Source organism: Dermacentor albipictus, chromosome 2 (genome assembly GCF_038994185.2).
Source record: "Dermacentor albipictus isolate Rhodes 1998 colony chromosome 2, USDA_Dalb.pri_finalv2, whole genome shotgun sequence".
In the NCBI taxonomy this organism is placed as follows: Eukaryota; Metazoa; Arthropoda; class Arachnida; order Ixodida; family Ixodidae; genus Dermacentor; species Dermacentor albipictus.
In genome coordinates, this window is record NC_091822.1 from 122,485,507 (window position 1) to 122,506,607 (window position 21,101).

The 21,101-nt window shown below is 48.4% G+C and overlaps 1 protein-coding gene across 2 annotated transcripts in view; it reads left to right on the plus strand.

The window, feature by feature from the left end:
* Positions 1-21,101, plus strand: part of LOC135910752 (leupaxin-like) — an 83,266-nt gene that overhangs the window by 13,183 nt on the left and 48,982 nt on the right. Inside the window, exon 1 of one of the 2 annotated variants that reach the window (XM_065442831.2) lies at positions 6,607-6,915. The exons of the other annotated variant lie outside the window; for it this stretch is intronic. Coding sequence (XP_065298903.1) covers positions 6,840-6,915 — 76 coding nt within the window. The 5' untranslated portion in view covers positions 6,607-6,839. Of the gene's footprint in view, positions 1-6,606; positions 6,916-21,101 lie in introns of those variants that run through there. 2 annotated transcript variants of the gene reach the window in all.

Sequence of the window (21,101 nt, forward strand, 5' to 3'; positions counted from 1 at the left end):
GTGTCACAGAGCAGCTAGCAGCGCAACGCGCACTTCATGCATGTCTGTCTGTCAACGGGACGACCATCGTGTCGCCAGGCCACGCGCTAGCTCGCCTACGACTCCCCTCCACGGCCCGTCACCTCCACGGAGGAGTCTGCGCACAGGTGGCGCAGCGTGGCGTGAACGCGTACGGTTGCGTAACGATATAGACGGGCGTCGCGTTTAATTGCGCCACCCGAAACGTGCCGCTGCTGTTGCTGCCCCGGTTTGTTTCTTTATACGCTTCCTTACCTTATCCTTTCTTAGTTCTTGTTTTCGTCCTTATTCTGACCTTCATGCTTCGACGCGCGCGCCGCGGGTAAGCTAAAGGACGAAGGAGCTAGAGAACCAAACTTTTGATTAATGACTCGCGTAATAGAGTTGCCGAAGTTCCCGCGTAGTGACGGCGAAATCTGGCATGGTGGCAAAAGATTTGAAGGAGGGAAGGGAAGTCTTCTCTCTCGCGAGCAGTTCTCCCTTCTGTGTACAGCACGGGAGAAGACGCGCAGCGGGTGGTGAGCGGAGCAGGACTCGACAGTATTACTTGCAGGCTTCGTCTGCAGGCATGCTATAATGGCTCCCATAACTGTAAAGCCAGCTTTTCCGTAAGGCAGTTCGCCAACCTAATAGTGGCGTAGTCTTTATTTATTATTATTTTTTTCACTGTTGGAGTGTAAGAGTGCAGTTTTCTTGTCTATAGGATATGGAAAATGTAAACGTGGCTCTCGTGATGAAACCATGCTCAACAGACAAGCATGTTGACGATGAACCTTAAACGTGGCACGTTACCTGCAAAGGTTGTGGGTGTTAAACAGCATCGTGATGCCGGCAAGGCACAAAAGCAATCCTTTAAACTTCGGCATATGGCAAACTCATAATTGGTAGTAACCCCTATGTTTATGACCACAACGCTGAAACGGTTGTTCCTCGCACTTTAAACACTTAGGCCCTTGCAGTATTAATCCGAGAAGGAAATGGTTTTCGTTCCTGTATACAAACATAGGAACCGTTCTTCCTAAAGTAGATGCTCTTCAAAACCTAAGTATACTACAACATAATCAGATTTGCTTGCAATCACTGAAACATGGCTTAATCTTGCTATAACTTGAGTCTGAAATACTGCAACTTTTCCCGGATTCCAATATTTTCCGGCGTTACCGCACACGAACGTGGCGGCGGCGTAATTATGTGTAGTCGTAAAAGTCTTCAGTGCACCGACATCAAAACATTCTTTTGTTTGCAAATTATGTTCGTTCTCTGTAATGCTTCTTATCCCTCGACGATGATTGGTGTTTGTTATCGCCCTCCTGCTAGTGACCCTCTTTTTGGACCCGAATACCACGAGGCTCTTCGCTGTCTAAGCGAATCTTATCGGCATCTTCCGATACTGCTGTTATGCGACTTTAATTTTCCGGCAGTATCCTGGGTCAATCTAGCATAGCGTGTCAAGAACGACATCGAGAACGATTTCATCAACTCATGCCTAACCTTTGGACTAACGATACCCATCAATGAATCCACACGTTACAGCGATAATTATTCTAATACTCTAGATCTTCTTCTTGCATCTGAGCACGACAGACATTAAAAAAATGACGTTTTTGCCAGGGCTCAGTGACCATTCAGTAATACATGCATCCTATTCCTGTCAACTTTCGCATCCCACGAAGATAACTAAAATGATAACATTGTACGATAAGGGTAATTATTCTGCTACAAGCTCATAGCTCGAAGAATTCACTACTTTTATTCTAACTGACTTCTCAAGGCGTCCATTCGAGGCTGGCTGGTTACTATTTAAACAACAAAATACTAGACCTGTTCACTAAGCATGTGCCCAACGTCATCGTAACCGAAAAGAAATTATCCCCATGGTTTAACGTCACATTGAAGCGACTGAACAATAAAAAGAGAAGGCTTTTTCGTTCTGCAAAACGATGCAATGACGCATGCGCGCGGAGCAGCTACTGTGCCATAGAAAAAAGAATTCGAAGGACTCGCGAACACAGAAAAAAATTCCCTTTTTTTAAAAGACATTGTCCGCTATGTTACAAAAAAAAAAAAAGAAATCCTGGAACACCATTAACCCTAATAACCCCCAACCATTAGCATTGTGCGACGAACAAAACCATCCAATTCCCAATCATGAGGCCGCCGCACTTGTTTTCTTCCTTGTTTACCGCCGAACCTGTCGGCAACTTACCTCCCTTTCCTTATCCCGACCATACCGTGATGCCCGAAATCACATTCTGTCGAAACCGCATAGCAAAACTAATCGACTCGTTAAAACTCACATCTTCATGTGGCGTGGACGTAATCAACGCGAAAATGCTAGAAAGCACGAAATCGACTACTAGTGTGATACTATGCCATATTTACCAACAGTCACTATGAGGAGAAGTGGTACCGGTAGTCTGGAAAGTACCCAAAAAAGGGGCTCCATCTTTGTGCAGCAGTTATCGCCCTATTTCACTTACTAGCATTTGCTCTAAACTAATGGAACATGTGGTTTACTCAAACATTGTCGATTTCTTAGACTTTTTGGTCCTGCACAAGGTGTTGCCACCTGCCTGGCTAGTCCCATGTTGGGACCGGGAGGTCATGCCTCCTAGCCCTATCACGGGCGTACTGGACAGCCAGGACTTGAGGGATATGATCGTGGGATCTAATCATTCCTAAAAACCGATTCCGGGAAATGCCAGGGCCGAGCGACCCACACTCCCAGAGCAGATGTTCAAGCGTGCATATCTCTTTTTCGCATGCTTTGCATATAATATTCATGTCTGCAATGTCATAATATTCCTTTATTTGTGCAGGTGAATAATAAGACTGCGTTTGTAATTGCCTAAATGTAACTACTTGTGCTCTGTTTAGCCTATAGTGAGGGGGTGGAGACTCCCGCCTTTCCATGTAGTAATGTTTTGTAATTTCATTGTATGTAATGAGCGTCTCTCTCTGTAGGTTCTCCTATCCAGCAGAAAGACTGCAATGATTTCATTCTAGTAAAACACGGCTTTCGCGCAGGACTTTCATGTGTTACCCAACTAGCTTTATTCTGTAACTATATTAGTTCAAGCCTCGACCTAAATGTACCCGTTGATGCTGTCTTGGACTTTGAAAAATCATTCGACAATGTTCCGCATCAATGGCTACTTCTAAAACTTTTTATATCAAACATTAACACACCTGCATACAATTGGATTCGCAGTTTTCTCGCCAGTCGACAACAATGTCTCTATATATGCTAACACCCACTCATCTATAACCGATCCCCCGTAATCTCTGCAGTGTGCCACAAGGTACAGTACTTGGACCCCTACTTTTCTCATTTATATTAACGACCTCCCAGCTAATATCTCTTATGCCATTCGTCTATTTGCAGATGAGTACGTGACGTATCGTTCCATTAGAAACAGCTCATATATTTATACTCTTCACAACGACCTCAGCCTTATGGAGTCCTTGTGTAGCAGATGGTTAACGTCTTTAAATATAAAGAAAGCTTCCTTAATGTCTTTCCATCGAAGGCCGCATTAGGAACTAGCGCAATATGTCATCTCCGGCTCCGCAATATCATCCAATTAATCTTAAAGATACCTTGGCGTTACATTTTCAAGCAATCTCTCTTGGTCAACCCACGTAATTCAGCATAGCTAACTCTGCGAATAGCGCTTTGAGCTTTCTTCGTAGGCACTTATGACTCGCTCCCCCATCCGTGAAACTAATAGCTTATCTTGCATTTGTTCGCCCTAAGTTAGAATACGCATGCGCTATTTGGAATCCTCGTCAATATAACGTATCTAATATTCTCGAATCCGTCCAGAATCGTGCAGCTCGTTTTATTTTACACTGTGTATTCTTACCATTCCAGCGTTTCCGAGCTTAAGGCTGGTGGTCACCCTTGCAACCTTGAATTCCGACGTCACATATCTAAGTCATGCCTTTACCACAAATTTTATAATGCTCCCTTCGAAGTTCCAGCTGTCTTACCAGTTCATCGCATGTCCAGATGCGCAAGAACACCCCACAGCGGTTTACCCTCCCCCAGCGCAAACCACCACTCATCTTCACTCCTTTTTTGTGACGACCGCACGGGACCGGAACCATCTACACCTACAATTGCAGTGCACCACTCCGATCCACGTCAATTCAAGGCGGCGCTGGTATCGCACTTTCACTGTTATGAAAACTCATCCCTCACGTAATAAATGAAATGAAATGAAGACGACGTGTCCCGCTCTTGCGCATGTATATAGTGGATGCCCGCCATATTACTTTGGGCATTCGCCGGGACAAAGACAGCCCGCGAAAGTGTACTTAGGGGTGTGGGGACTTATTAAGAACTGAACAACATGATCGTTATAGCGATGGTTGCGTAACACAGGGCGCTATATATGGTTTGCACTATCCGCATGAAGTGGGCCTTCGTGCTTGCACGGAATTTAGTTCCCATGTTACGATGCCCGCCAGCCCAGACGAAATAAAAAAAAAAACGGTGTTTCGATAATTGCACTGTCCACCCTCGTAAAATCAAACAACTCTGTGACGCTGTCTTCTCGGCGACCCGTTTTCTCTGTTGCGCGCGGCCGGGCTCAGCTGTTGCGAGCTGTCGCTTGGTGCTCGGAAATAGCTGCTTGCCGTCATGCTGCGGGCGGCCTCGATACACACGACCCGGCACGCTCCTTTGTAGTAATAAAGTCTCACGAAAAAAAGAAACGAAAAAGAACCGTGCAGCAACGAGGCCACCGACACGAGCAGCGCGTGCGGGCGCATCCGGCGGCAGTGTCTTACTGCCTTGACAAGTAATTAACCCAATTCGGGGCCGCCCATCATGCAGTCTCCCAGGTTAAGCTAGGAATGGTCTCAACTAAAAAAAGAAGAAAACCACCTGGCGACCCGATGTGCGTGCAGTCAAAATTAAGTGCAGTATACTGTTGCTGGCTGAAGACAAAATATTTTTCGTCAGCTCTGTGTCAGCTTCAGTCTCTCTTTTTTTTTGTAAGTTTTCTCTTCGTGGAGACTGCAGCTTGATCTCTTATTTGGGATTTTTTTTTTTCGATGTGCCCGAGCTCCATGGTGTTAGTTCGAATAACGTGAAGCATGGCCTTGTTGATGAGCTATAGAGCACGTGGGTTCGATTGCATGCACTCTGCGGCGGCCGCATGCCGGTGTATACGTAGGTGCCGCGTGCAAAACGCGCGCGCCGAGATGTATCGGTGCACTGAATCCCAGCTGGTCAAAATAATAATAATAATAATAATAATAATAATAATAATAATAATAATAATAATAATAATAATAATAATGCGTAGCCAACCGCTGCCACGTCCCTCATGTATAGCCTATATGAGCCGCTTTAAGGCGTAAAACGATTTCGTTTAGACAAGAGCCATCCGCCAATCCTAAAATTTAGCATGTGTATTTGCGCACGAGCAGATCGCATATTTCAACCTGATACATCGGACTTCTCTGTGCCGTTCACGGAGCGGTCACTTGGCACCTGCGCACAAATGCTTACGAACGTCGTGCTGAATTCGCAAATGTCTGCGTTAGTAAGAGTTGCTTGCCGTTGGCCGGCATCGTATAAGAACTTTTCTTTGCGTGCGTGGGACTATGTATACTGACGCACAACGAATATACGCGGCCTACCTGTTCCTTGCGGCCGTAACTCGACGGAGAAACCCGCCGAAAGCACTGTAATCCGCCCATCGTGGCACGCCTGCGGCCGTTGTGGTACGCAAAGGCCTTCCGAGAGCCCCCAGCGATCGCTCCATTTTTTTCTCCGCGTGTGTAGACGCGGTCCACCCGACGACTGCAGTCTGCCGCCAGCAGTGTTCTTCTACGCAGTACACAAACGTTTCTTCGTCACCTCGTTGTATGCGGAGCAGCGAGTCGCAGCAGAGGCGGCGGCGCACGCTTTTCGGCATACGTGGTCACGTGGCGCAACCGGCGTGGGTCGCTCCACATACATCCATGCTTACGCACACGCATAGAAGTATGCGTATGCTATATACGTATATGCGACGCACACAAACAACTCTCGCACGCCGCGCAACGCGTGGTATTTTCCCCGGGTTGGAACTGGCGTGTGTATGTACGTTTGTGGCGCATACGACACTCTCCCCTTTTGTAACCTTGGTTCGTGTACCGCGGCTGGTTCGTACGCCTTGCCCCTCGCAGTATATTGTCGATCCCTCGGACGCGTTCTTGAGGCGCGCCAGTTCTCGGCGGCCGCCTTTCCATTCATCCAAATAAGGCGGCGTCGTATAGTCGTCAGGGGCGCCGGCGCGGCAAACGTCTTGTCGAGGATTGCGGGCGTGGGACGAGAGCCCACACCTCCGAGCCCGCGTATGAGCGAGAAAGCTTGCATAGATCTGGGGGTGCGCGGGGGCCACCTGGGTCCCAGGGTTTCATTTTTGTTTCCGTGATTTTTTTTTCTTCCTTTCTTGTACATGCATGCCTGGCGCGTTTGTTTTCTCTCCTCGCTGTGTTTTGCGCACGGCACCGATTTTTGAGTTGGCGACGTTTGATTGCGATCCCTCCCCCCCACCAGTAGCTCGGGTAGATCTCCTTGTTCGCGGCACTTTTCTCGTGCGTGTGGCCCGCTTTTGTGCGTGTGGATCTGCGCGTGCCACCGACTGGATCGTGCATACACGTTCTCTTGAGCGAGTTGTGCTAAACGCGTCGAGTGTGGGCAAAGTTTGACGTTTCATACATACGCTCCGGACGCGGGCATCCCTCTTGGCACGTCGTTTGCGCTGTTGGATTGACGGAGAGAGCAGATTCGGCGAATCGACGAGGAAAAGAGCGGGGTCACCATGACGATGGTAGCGCACATCACCTACACCCGAGAGGTGGAGGAGAAGGAAGAAGTGGAACACAGGGCGCCACGCCGTGAGTTGGAACTCCTTAGTATATATAGTTTTCACAGCTGATCTGTAGAAACGATTGGACAATTGGTTCGTTGGCGGTAACGGCGCGTCTCGCCGGGTTCGAGATCTTCGCGCTGGTATTTGTTGGTCGCCATGGCAACATATCCATATATAAGCGCGGGCGATCGCACGCTCGTGCAAGGACCTGCTGCAGTGATCGTGACCGGAGTAGCAGGTTGCCTCCTGGCCGCGGCTGCGTTTACCTGTGGCGGCGTATCGGTTTTATGTGATACCGCTCAGTGCCTTATATTCGACTATATATCAAGCGGAAAGGAAGATGGCGCGCAAGCACACCCGCCGCTGGTGTATCAGTGGCTGTATGCGTAGTAGCAAAAGGCCGCAGGTTCGATACCCGCCGATGGGGCCGAGATGCAAAGCGCTCGTGCGAATCCGGAGCCCACCACAGCGTCATCCCTTAGAACTCGATGTGCACTTCCGGCACGTTAAAGCACAGGGCGTACGTATACATATATCCCCTGTGAAACAAAAGAAAACGCGAGGTTTCTGGGCTGTATACGATATATCATTGCCTTAAGATGGCAGTCACGAATGCGAGGCACTGCTTGCATGCCGAACCTCCCTTGCCGGATTCCCTCAACCACACAGTCGGCACGCGTTCTAGAACTCATTTAACCATTATTGCAGTGTACTTTTTATATCTCCTTCTCTCTTTCTCGCGTACTCAAACGCGCGTGCTGTTTAGCATCGGAATAAAAGCCTAGGAGTAAGTTTATGTAGACCGGAAACCATGCGTGATTTACGGCATTCCGCGTTGTCCTGTGGGGAGAACCGTGTCGTCCAGACAAGCAAGATGCGCATTAACGAGCGATTAAGGGAACGCAAGGAACAGTAAGGCGAATTAAGTGCCTCCTCACGAATTTCTCGCGCTTCATCCTCAGTTTCATGGGTCCCGCGCAATATTGGATAATACTGTCATTTTAGAAAGATATATAAGGCCGAGGTTACCAGCTTAACCGTATACAAAGGCTGAGCACGTGCATCGACGCACTTGGTGAATCCTGCCTCGGCGAGCGATCAATATATCGTATTGCCTCCTAAAGCGCTATAGGGTTTCCTATACGCACATATAGACGCACAAGCGGTGATAAAACGTTATGCGAGGAACACGTGTGTATTAAAGCTGTTTTCTGGCTAGTTTTCCTTCCCCTCTCCCTTTCTTTTTCTTTTCTTTAAGGAGTGACTTCTTGCAAGTGATCTATCGCAGTGCGCGAGAGGTATATGGTACGGCTCGGTATTGAAAATAGTCTGTTGTTGAAAGTAAATGTATAGCGGCTGCGCGTGTGTATTCCGTGTGCCTTCTCTCTCTCTCTCTCTCTCTCTCTCTCTCTATATATATATATATATATATATATATATATATATATATATATATATATATATATATGTTCGCGTTGTCCACTTCTCTAGTGTCCTGTCTGCACGCCTCACCTTTTTTGCATAAGGAAACCTTACCAACTAGCTCAGCTTTCTGTCGTTCTAAACTTGACGAACGTTGCTTCCTAATGAGAACTGCCTCGCTCGCTCCGCGGGAGATTCCGAGAAGAGATCACGGAAGCAGCGACGTGCGTGTATATAGCGTGTGTACATGTACACGTACATGCACACCTCTCGCGCACCGTTGGGGGTGACCTCGTTTTTGGACAATGTGTGCAGAGTTCCTTTGCAGCAGGCGCTGCGACGCCTGCAGGGCCGAGCCGGCCGGATAATAATGTAACCAGTCCGTATTCCATTTTTCTTTCTTTTTTTTCTTCCGTCCGTCCACCGCGGTAGCCCGATCAGCGGCTATAGCGATCAGCGTGCCGTGTGCACGAGGTTTTGCAGCTTCCAATATCGGCCGCGGCGGCAGCGTTTCGATGGGGGCGATTAAAAAGAAAAAAGAAAAGAAAAGGCTAGTTTATGCTTATACAGATTTAGGTACAAGTAAAAGAACCCCTGGTGGTTCCGTAATTAAATCAGAGCCCTCCTGCTCCAACTCTCATATGCGACTGGGAAGTTAAACCCCACAGTTTAATGTTTTTTTTGTTTTGCTTTCCGCGCTTTGTCGGTGGTCTGTATAAACGTTGGGCATTAAGCGTACTTTATAGCCAAGATCGGCCAGTCGTCGTATTATAAAAACAGTATGGAATGTAGCGAAATAAATTCTTGTGCGTTGCACCGTCCCAGGGCTTGCGTGTGTGGTCCACGCACAGCCCCGCGGAATCGGTGACTGGCACGCCGCTCCAATAGTTCGTTCTGTGCGATCGGCTATAGGCCTGACGTCAAGCTCGTTCATGTCGATGTTGATTCCTTGAAACACTTTCAAGTACCCACGAGAAGGTAGCTTTACATATCATATGATCAGAAGTTTGACATGATCGTCTGGGATCCTATACAAAACCCGCGCGATCGTACCACGTCATTGGACAAATGACAAATGGGTGTTTTTCATCTGGAAAGCCTCACTTATACTGACGCACAGGCGTCGATGCCTCTAAGAACAAAAACGCGTTTGAAACGTGTTCGACACTGAGTACATTATTTATTTATTTATTTATTTATTTATTTATTTATTTATTTATTTATTTATTTATATATAATTGAAGCTCGTGCTCATGCATCAAGTATACGATAGTCTATTCGTGAGAAGAGAGGACGCGTGCTGCTTCTTGGACAGTGTAACGGGTTCAGCGACTCTGCATGACCTGGGCACTTGCAAATCGTCTAGACGAGGCTGCGATAACGACGCAAGCAAACTAACGATAAGCTATCGGCGTGTTTGTCAGTGCATGGCTGTTTACACCGCCGAGTCTCCGTGATTTACCTGAGCCAGGCGATGCACGGGTTTGAACCGCGTATGTAGGCTGTGGCGTTGCTGACCGAGACAGAGAGGCAAACACACACACACACACACACACACGCACGCGCACGCACGCACGCACGCACGCACGCACGCACGCACGCACGCACGCACACACACACACACACACACACGCACACACACACACACACACACACACACACACACACACACACACACACACACACACTCAGTGAATTCCGCCCAGTAGTATCGCGCGGCCTCTCTTCTCCCGTTTCAGGATAGTGTATTGTTTAGCTGGTTGGTGCGACATTTGTGCGAAGGGGAGCGCTAATGTTGTACGAAAAAGAAAAAAAGAAAGAAACGCACACGAACAGCAAGGGCGTTTCCGGTACTTAGCAGGCAATGGTGCGGAAGCTAAGTATAGTGCGCTCGTAGCCGCCTCAGTCCGCGCGTATTGTATTTTGTGTTTTCCGCCGAGCTTTCCTTGCGAACACTCCCGGAATTTACTGACTGTGGCTGCTGGGTACTGCTGCTGTCTTGCGGAAGAACATCTCTCTCTCTCTCTCTCTCTCTCTCTCTCTCTCTCTCTCTGTGTGTGTCGCACGCACAGAGAGAGAGAGAGAGAGAATAACGCGCCCGATTGTGGGATCGAACTTCGGTACCCCATCTCACCAGTCCGATGCTCTTTTGTTTTCTTTATTGCCGGTTTCGACAAGACAAAACAAAGCACGATTTGTTAAAACGAGTCAGCCGATTTTTTGCCGACGCCACTGGAATAATATGTCTTTAGTATACAGCCGCGTCGTCAAGCAGTGTAATCCAATGGAGCGGTTCGGGCAGCATCCTATAAACTTGCGTGTACTGAACAGCATTTTCTGTGAATTTTCGACGTACTCAGCGTATATTGAAGTCGGAATGTCTAACCTGCATGCGCGTTTTCCACAAGCTGGGCACGCCACGGAGCATGATAACATGATAGCATGTTAGCTGGTAGAAAACTGCTTCCGTGCGGATTGAGTGGTAGCTCGTTCTCCTATTATAGTTCTATGTATAGAACACCGGGTCCCAGCATTCTAGGAAAACATGCGCTAATGGTCACAGTTTTTTTTTAATTATTACTCAGCATAGGCATTGTCTTCCAGCTGGCTACGACCAGACCTTTTTCGCTCAGCCATGTTTTCACTGGTAGACTGGTATACTGTGTTCGTTGTAATTTGAGGAAGAAAATTCTCATGTTTGGCTTAACTGGTTCATTCTTTTTATTCGCATTAAAATATATTTGTTTTTGTCCTCCGCTGTGTGTCCATCGATATAGAAGCTCTGGCATGAGTGCATCAATAAATTCTTTGCGCAATTTTTTTCTTAGAAGCGTGTATCGTGGTAAATCTGACTGTAAACATATTGACAGAGACCACTATTTCGCGCATGTATCCTCTCAGAGAACCGAGAATGTCTTCACTGAATGACACAAAATCATCAGTCACATTTGATTAATTGTTAGCGGAAAGGCATCTTTTTGGTCTCGAGTAAACAAAAAATCACAGGGTCTCTTAATTATGGTATCCCTAAGACGACTTGAAGGTGAAAGCTCTAGTGCCGATGCATTAAGGACGGGCATATGACGTACACATTCCCCTTAATTCGCTTAGTCTACTTCGCTTAGTCATCCCTCTTAATTCGCTTACTTATCCCCGTAATTCGCTTAGTGTACTTCGCTTAGTGATCCCTCTTAATTACAAAGGTGGAGGGTTATAGACTCCCACCAAAGGTCGAGGGTTCGTAGCCTTTTTTGTACCTTTCGTTTCGACGACGCGTTTTGCGCTCAAGGTCGACTGACTATAATGAGACACAAGGCTTCTTTCTGCCTTCATAAAACGCGAAACAACTTGCCGCAAAAACAAACGAATGAGCCTCAATCTCCAAGTTGAATTCCGTCAATTAGAGGCCACGGTCGCACGTAGACGCTTCAGTCGTGCCAGCGGCAACCAGCTCTTCGAGATGATCGCCGCGTGTGTCGCACTACGCGTATAGCACGGCTGCAAGAGACGAGCACGTGCGTGCGTGCCGTGATTTCTTTTGAGCCAAAGACAGCGGGAACGAAGTGAGCAAATTTTTAAGTACAGCTTCACGAAAGCAGTTCGCTTCACGTATACAGAATCCAGGATGTGCGTTGCACCTGCATATCCCTTTTTTTAATCTGCGACGCTTTCTGTAGAGTAAATATACGTCGTAGGTTGCGAATAACTGTACAGCACGTGGACGACAGGTTGCGTCGAATCTTGCTGCGCGTACACCTTTGTGCTTGCAGTGTACGCGACACACTACGTCTTCATTGGTCGCGAGAGCCAGCGGTGCGCTGTGGCCATTAGTCGCAGAAACGATGTCACTCCGCTTGTTCGGTGGTAAGTGTGCATGCAGATTCAGACTCCACGCGACGTCTTATGTGTAATAATTGCGTCATATATTGCTACATAGAAGTGTGGGACTTAACGTTACATCGAATTATATGACGCGTATCTGTATCTTTCATTCGAATAGGACGCACGATTTCTTGTTCGCGAATGCGAGCATCGGTCTAGAGGTCTCTCTAGCATTCGAATCATTAGCATCGCGGCGAGCTTTCCAAGTATACATAGGCAGCGCATCTTTTTGTAAACCGAACGTAAAGCGATACCTAAGGAAACTCGTCGTTCATGGGTCCAGACACTGGTTCTTTTAGGATATTGTTTAAGCGCAGAATGTCACAACAGGCGGCCCGCGTCGGACATTTATGAACCACTCCTACGAGCGCACATTTTCAAGTATGCGTGTGCGTTAACGGATAATGCCGCTCATACGGCAGTGCTGACCTGACTCTTCCCACGTTTTTTTTTTGCGTTAATTGGAAGTCCTGTGTAAATCGAAACCATGGAAGCAATACTAACGAGCCTCGACCTAAACAATTTCCTACAATATTTTTTTTTTCTACAAACCATTTTCGGTTTATATCAGGTAGGTTTTTGTCTCATGACGTCATGAAACGGAAGGTGGCCACATGGGAGCAGAACAATTGTGACGTCCTGGCACTTGCCTGCGCGGCTCACTCGGACGTCTGCAACGCTGCTATAATATATCGGGCCGCGCAATGAGTAGCAGCCTAGTCAGGTCCCCTTGCCAAGTCCCGTCAGAAATATTGATTATGCAGCAGAAGTTGTAAAGCACCGTCCAGGAAGTGTTCTACCTCAAGAACTTAAAAAAAAAGAAGGATGTACATTGGTAGCTGAGATAGAAGTAAAATGAATGGTGCGATGCCATGATGCGAGGAGGCGAGCTACCCTTCTCGAAGCAGACGCTTTCTCTCAAGCACCTCTCCCACATTGGAGTCGAGGGTCCGCATATCCTTTACGTGATGACCCCCCCCCTCGCTTCATCTTTTTTTCGTCTCTCAGCGTGGTAGCCTTCCAGGGGGAGTTTGATGCGTCCTGCGTTTAATTTGGGGGCTACAGGCGCTGCGCATAAGCACGAAATCGCCATTCTCGTAAACTCATGTCTTCTGGCGGGAATGAATGTATAGAATTTATTTATAGGAAAGACAGAGAGGTCGACCTGAGCTAGTGCGCTCTAGTATGCTACTCTGCACTGGGGAGGAGGGAAGGGGAGTGAAAGTATTGGTATGGATGATGATGATAAGAGAAGTGGTGAGTAAATTTGCTCATCCGAAAAGGGAACTGGAAGGGCGCGTGACAGCTTGTTTGAATTTTCACCCGTCTTCGCTGAGTATTTCGATGCGAAAGTATACAAAATGGTCCATTGGAGCGAAAAAGCCTGCGGCGTCTGTAGCAGCGAAACGGCACCTAAATTCCCGTTGTTTGTGACGTCACCTCACGAGCGCGCCTCGACGGGGCGGACCGGGCGGAAGCCTGCTGCTTCGCTAGTGCGCCAGGTGTTGCGTAAGGGGAGAGGGCATCGCCACAACGCCACGTCACCCCTCGTTTTCGGAAGCTTTCGCGCGATCACAGCGGGCACAACCACGGTTTGCTTGTCTTATGACAAGGAAAATGTAGACGTGACTTTCGTGACGAAACAATGCGCAAGGGACAAGCCCCAGCATCCGCAGCTAGCACTTCGTCGTTATTTTAACGGTGACCGGTGCCGCCATTAATTGGGCGAATGTGCTGTCCAGAGAAGCGCATTTGCGAATCAGGAAATAAATCAACAGTGCCCTGAAAAACGCAAGCTCCCTTGTCGAACCATTGGCTTAGGCAGCATTCCTTTTTCGGCCACCTGTAGTATCTAATTTCCTGTGATTTTCTGTATTGATTTTCCTTCGCTGTCTGTTGTCTTTCTATCGGCTTCATTGCAGATCGATCCCATCGAATCCCCCCCCCCTTTTTTATCCGTACGTATAGTTGTATCATACAAGTCATTGTGTTGCGTTGACATCTGGGCATGCCAGTCAGCCACGGCGCCCCAGTATATGCGGGAGTGATCGCCGAATAAATGTTTTTTTGGTCGCACCCGTGTCTGATACAACAGTTGGACGAATAAAGATGACATGTTTGCTAATCGTTGCACACGGTTTGCCATTATACGTACATAATGTCCTTGGGCGGCTTGCACGAACATTTCAGAACGAAAATAACAACAAATTTGAGAACGCGTTCTTGCACGGACTAGGAGTCGTCTATAGGGAACATTTAAGAACGCATTCTTAAATTCGTTGTTGTTTTCGTTATGAAATGTCCTTGCAAAGCCCGCCTGGTCCGCGGCGAACGCGCGTACGCCCGGCAACTTCCACGAAAATTCGTCCTCGAGAGAGTTTGCCGGTAACTGAAGCGAAATTTCGACGCCGAAAAGGTTGGACGAGCCGCGGCGTTATTAGAGAGTGTTAGTTCAGGGGACGCAAGCGGCTTGCGTACGCAAGAAATAGGGGCGACGCTACTGCGCATGCGCAGGCCCCTACGTTAGTGTCTGCGCATGCGCAGTACCGTCGCCCCTCGTTCTTGCGTGCGCAAGCCGCTTGCGTCCCCTAAACTAAAGCTCTCTATTGGGCGTCTGGGACGAGCGGATATACTGCAGGAATGCGCGCTTACGCCAGTATCGCGCCAGGAAGCTCGATATCCTTGGCATTTGCCGAAGGACGCGACCGCGCGTTGGTCGGCACCGGACTGGGGTGGGTGCGCGCTGTTGGTGAAGCTGTATGTGGGTTACTGCGTGTGCGGGGACGAATCGTGGAGGACGGCGTGCCACGTCTCGAGAAGGACTGCATGGGCGCCTTTCACGGCCGGGCTCTCGCCGAGCCTTGCTTGTGCTCTCTCTCTCTTCTTTCAGTATGGAGACCCGCTTTCGCACTGCGCGAAACTTCTGTAACGTTTTTGCATGGGCTGCTTCGCCCCATGCCGCTTTGCAAGTGGTTATTATTTGTGTTCGTCGACAGTTCATTCACGAACAGTATGCGTCGCGCTTTACGGATGAGAACTATATATATATATATATATATATATATATATATATATATATATATATATATATATATATATATATATATATATGTCCTGCATTTCGATTCCTGGGTAGGGACACGATATTTTTAATTCAGGAATGGAAGAGCCCACAACCAAAGATGTATATTGCTGACGACAGTCCCCTCCCACGCAAGGGACCCAGAAGACGAATATACCGCGTATTACTTGCCCTGTAGTGCTACTGCTTTGCCAAAAGGTATTAAACAGACTCTGGGACGCGAACGCGAACCGTCGGAGACGATCATTATAGCGCAAGTGTATCCTAAGCGCACACTCCTTACTCGCCCTGGTGGGACGAGCCTCGCCACGACTGCTCCGGCCTCGTCGAAGCCTGATGGCAATCAATAGTCAAGAGGGAAGGGTAATGGGATATCGTAAATACGTTTCAACAACAGAGAGTTTACACTTAAACGTATACGTCCACCCGCCGTGGTTGCTCAGTGGCTATGGTGTTGGGCTGCTGAGCACGAGGTCGCGGGATCGAATCCCGGCCACGGCGGCCGCATTTCGATGGGGGCGAAATGCGAAAACACCCGTGTGCTTAGATTTAGGTGCACGTTAAAGAACCCCAGGTGGTCAAAAATTTCCGGAGTCCTCCACTACGGCGTGCCTCATAATCAGAAAGTGGTTTTGGAAACCCCAAATATTATATTATAAACGTATACGAGCAGCTCAGTCTAAGATTTGATCGGGCGCCTCATCAAAAGCGCTCGCAGAATGGCGCCAGAGCCATCGCTCTTGCGCGCTGTACGAGCGTCCCTGTCTGCGGGGTGTCCACGTCTCGGCATTGTCGTTCGCCTCGCGACTCTCGTGGCCTCTGGCACGTTGTAGAAGGAACGTGAAGCCGGCCCGCGTCGACACGTTGCCAAGGCCGCGCGCTGTGGCGTTGCACAATATGCACCACCTGCTGCTCGGCGCGACACCGTTCAGCTGAAAAAAAGAAAAAAAAAGGCTTAGCCCGTATAGCCGACCAGTTCTGCTTGGCTACTTTGAGATTTTGCCGTACGGCTTTGTCCGCGGAGCCTCCGTCGTCTGCTACGTACACGCGCGCGGACCGAACTTCCGTCTGCCGCTTAGTTGCGCATCTGCTCGCGTGAGATAAGTTGTCGGAATGTTTAGAAAATAAAACGATACACAGAATGATGCAAGAAGAAAAGTTTAGTCTTTCAATTTGATCAGCTATAACGAGTATAGGGAACGTGCTTTGTTAGAAGCATTGACTATCGTGAAGCTCGTTCACAAGTGAAACTTTATGAGCATATGCTATGCGAACGAGAGAAACAATGCTAAACGGTCGAGCGACACTGTTAGTGCACATCGTTCCAGCGCCGACGAGCTCCCTGAGATGGTCGCCGTGTGTTCGACTCTTGTGTATGGCACGCGGCTGCGTGGGAGCGCATGCGCGCGTGCCGCAATGAGTATAAACTTTATTGATGCAGTTTTCCGTGAGGAGGGCTGCTTATTCTAGGGCGCCTGCGGGCCGCCGGAGGGTCCCGGTCGATCCACCAGCTGGTGCTGCAGTCATCCTGACTGGAGCTGAGCAGCAGGGCCACCCATTGGGATTGGGGATAGTGGGGTATCTCGGTGTTCCGTTGGCATTCCCCTGCAGTATTGGCCTCGAGCTCCACCACTGGAAAAGCTGGTGCCACCGTCGGCGTGACGTGCTAGGAGGGATCACGTGGACATAGCGGCCGCGTCGGCTGCTTCGGGCGCGCCGAAGCGAGCTGAAAACGAGTTTAAATTCCCTCGTACGCTGCGGTCCTCATTTAGTGGCGAAATTTTCCCGCTTCGAGTGTCTCCTTTACAACGCTTGAAAGCACTACAATAGGTAGTGGCTGCCTTTGAAGGCGCACAACATGGTAGGCTACTGCTCGGTGCCGCAGGGCCGGACGCACGTAACGGAGGCCGGTGTCAGGCTTATTCACACGGAGCCGCAGGACAAGAAGCTGCGTGAAGCTTGGCTCGCGAAACATAAAACCGGCAAACAGTCATCGGCTACAACTCGGGTATGCAGCAAGCACAGACGCGAGGAAGATGTCTGCTACGGCGCCCGGTCTGCGATGTTCTGAAAACGCGCACTGAGACGCTCGCCCGAGTCCGCTGCCCGACTAATGTCATGACGGTTTGGTCTATGAACTTGTCGATGCTATAGATACTGGCAAGTGGAGTGGAAGGGCAGCGGTAAGAAGCATATTTTAAAAAAGCATGGCATATGGTCATGTTTGTGTTATGAACTAATGCACTGGATTACAAAAAAGGAGCAGCGGGAATTTGCACGCTGAGAACACCGACAAACATACAGTGCGACGCAACTCGAGAAATAGTATTGAAAGCTCGAAGAATTTAGAAGAAAAAAAAAGATTGAATCGTCGCGACGGCACATAACAGTCCCCGTAGGCGTCGAAGTCTCTACAATGAAATTATTTTTGAACAGCTCTGATAGCGCCCACGCAACAATGGTTGCTTGTATACTGTCAAATGCTCATATTCTGCGGCCTAAAGCTCATGGCACGGTGCGAAAACGCGCGCGCGGAGAAAGCGACACAGTGCGCAGACAAGCATGCAGACGCGCAGTCGGTCGCTGCGAATCTGCGCGATCGCTGCATTCAGGCTTCGTTCTATTACACTCCATTTAGTTATACAAACACTATAAGAACATATTTCACATAGTTTGCTCCCAGCGTTTACCTACCTTTCACGCAAGAAGCCGGTTCGGGAGACTCCATCGCGGCGACCGCGCGCAGTGGCATTCGCTGTACGTATTCGGTAAAGAGATAGCGTCTGTAAACGATTGTGTGCTTTCAGTTTGCCCAAGATGATTATTTAGACAGTAAGAAACTTCTCTCGTTTCTAAAGTACTTACAGAAATGTCCGGGAGAGCTCGCGCGTGGTGTTTTCAGTGAGCGCTGACAGCAAAACCTATGAGGAGCGCGCCACGTGATCCCTCATACTACGCCAGCGAGGCGCTTCCGATAGAGGGCGACTCCGTAACTCCTCGCCGCCAATACTGTGCTGCAGGTTTCTTTTCTTCTTTTCATTTTTTCTTTACGCCTGTGACGCAGGAATGAAATGGGCTAATTTATAGCATAGATTCCAAGATGTGCGTTGGATGTGCATTTTATTTTATTTATTTTTTTCGAATTTTACGGCTCACTCGATCGTGACGTACTCCACTATTCAAAACGACGCGGGCAGGAAGCTCGTTCTAGGCCATGACAGTATACTTAGGAAGAAAAAAAAAATTACTTGTGATATGTCGTTGTGCTGCTCGCTCGAGAAGAATAAACGGCATTTCGATGGCCTCTCTCTTCCTCTCTCACGCACTCATACACACAAACACCCTATTTAAGCGCGTTCTTAAAAAAAAAAAAGAAAGCAACTTACTCGGTCAGCTAACAAGGGCGGCGCCGACGAGTGGGCATTTATTTGGCCATCTGCGCTATGGCACGCCGGGCGTGTGCTCGAGCGCCGTATACGACCCTCCGCGGTGCCGCTTCGTATTCGCTTTAATTGGCCTCAATATAAAGCTTCTCTCGAAAAAGCGAAAGGGAGAGAGAGAGAGAGAGAGACAGAGAGAGAGAGAGAGAGCTAGCTAGCCACGGGAGGGACGCGAAGAGGGCCGGCGCATTTCTTGGGCGGCACCACCCGGCGCGCTTTGGGGGGTACGGCGAAAAGTGATAAAAAAAATAAAAGACGCCGCCACTGGCGCCTTGCGCGTGCTTTTCCTCTCTGACTTGTTGCCCGAGATCTCCCAAGGATGCGAGGCGTCGGCTGTTTTTTTTTCTTTTTTCTTTGCGGCACGTTTGATGTTTCGCCGCCGTCGTGGGCACTTTCCCAACTAGTATGTATAGTACATATTGTCAATTTGTTCTCTACGGCGACCACGGGAAGCGCTACAGTATATAGGCTTTTGAAATATTTGGCAGCGGCGATTGTTGTCTCCTTATACTTTTATGACGGTTTTCTGTGAGACGGGAACGTACGGCATGGTCATTATCGACCAGGCACAGATGCATCGTACGTAGCGCGAACTGGTGCACTGGGTGTAGCATGTGCAACATGAACATGCCTCGGTTATATAGCGGAAAGTATAAACTTACTAGGCTGGGATATAGCAGAGCGTTTGCAACAGTCTTAAGCCTTTGGTATTACCGGACTCCTCTGACTTCCGAATGGTATGAGAGTTCCTCTATATGTGCTGCTTCGCTGTCTTTGATGAGTCAATCGCACTCGCATACGTCTACGAAAGCTTTCTTTCTTTCTTTCTTTCTTTCTTTCTTTCTTTCTTTCTTTCTTTCTTTCTTTCTTTCTTTCTTTCTTTCTTTCTTTCTTTCTTTCTTTTATTTTATTTTTAACGAGATAGGCTGACGACGCCCTGGGGCATACTGCTCGCGTTCTGACTTACACTTGAGATTCGTTGTACTTAAAGGCAGGCGTGCAAGTGCGGACAAAAGTGGGACGCAAAAGGCGACACGAACAACAACATAAACGCCTTTTCGTTCTACTTTTGTCTGTGCTTGCACGCTTTGCTGCCAAACTGCTCAAACATTCAGTCGTTCTAAGTTACAGCTGAGAGTAAAGTACTTCTCTGCTGTGGTCGCGTCGTTGTTGTCATTGTTGGTGTAGTAGTTGTTACTATCAGAATACGGTCTCTGGCGTTCTTGTTTGCCCTCGTTTCCTGGTCTGCAACTCGAGCGCCAAAAAGTCGCGCATGTTCTTGTTCCTTTGTTCATTCATTCCTTCCCGTTCTCGCTGCTGTTCTGTGCATATATATATATATATATATATATATATATATATATATATATATATATATATATATATATATATATATATATATATATATATATATATATATACGTACACAGCCGGTGTCAACAGCTGGGGCGTTGTATATAGCCTTTATTGCCCTCTTCTCGGCTTCCCGTTCTGCGCTGTCGCCTCCGTCGACGTGTGTGGCGCCTTTTCGCCACGACCTTGAGTGCCTATAGTAGACGCGGAAGCCCAACCTTGACTGAGCTCGATCCTCAATTTGTCTGCGCACGGCTCACCGCCGTGCTGTTTAAGCTCCCGTTCGCACGTTTCCCCCCTTTATTTGTTTGTTTTATTCGTTTTCCTTTTGCTGTCGTGGTCACCTCTCCCCCTCGCCGCTGTTTTCTGTTTCCTTTCTGTCCCCCCCCCCCCTTTCCGACCGCTGCCCCTTTCTACGGCATTTATTAGGAGCTTTGCAGCTCTCATTCATTCTTCGTCTCGCGGGTTTTAAATTGCCGACAGCTCCTGGCACTTTTTTTTTTTTTTTGCTTTCGCCCCATTACCTCTCATCTGTCAACAGAAATGAACCATTCTGGCTTATTTTAATTTTTGCGTTTCACATACGACTGTCACAATTCGTATGTGCGTGCGTGTCTGCATGCAATCTGACGCAGCCGACCGACAGGGCAACTCGACGATATTTAGTTTCGTATGACATCAACGGGCTTGGCGTTTCTAGGTTTTCGCGCGTGTGTGTGCGCGCGCGCGCGAATTGGCCTTCCTGAGCGGAAACGTAACGTGAGAACGGACAATGTTGAGTCTGTAGTGATCTCTGTATAGACTAAACAGTATACGGTGTTGTATCAAGTACATTGAGCTTTTGGGACTACCCTGCCACTTGTTTTATTAGTAGCGTTAATAGTTCCCGCAACATGCTCATGGCTTCTTTGTGGCTCCGGGCATACCATCCCTTGTGAACGAAAAGGCGCCCGTACTGGACACCGAAATGTCACTAGACAGTTTTAGCGCATAGCGTACAACGGATAGTGTTCCTGTATATGCTCCCTGCGG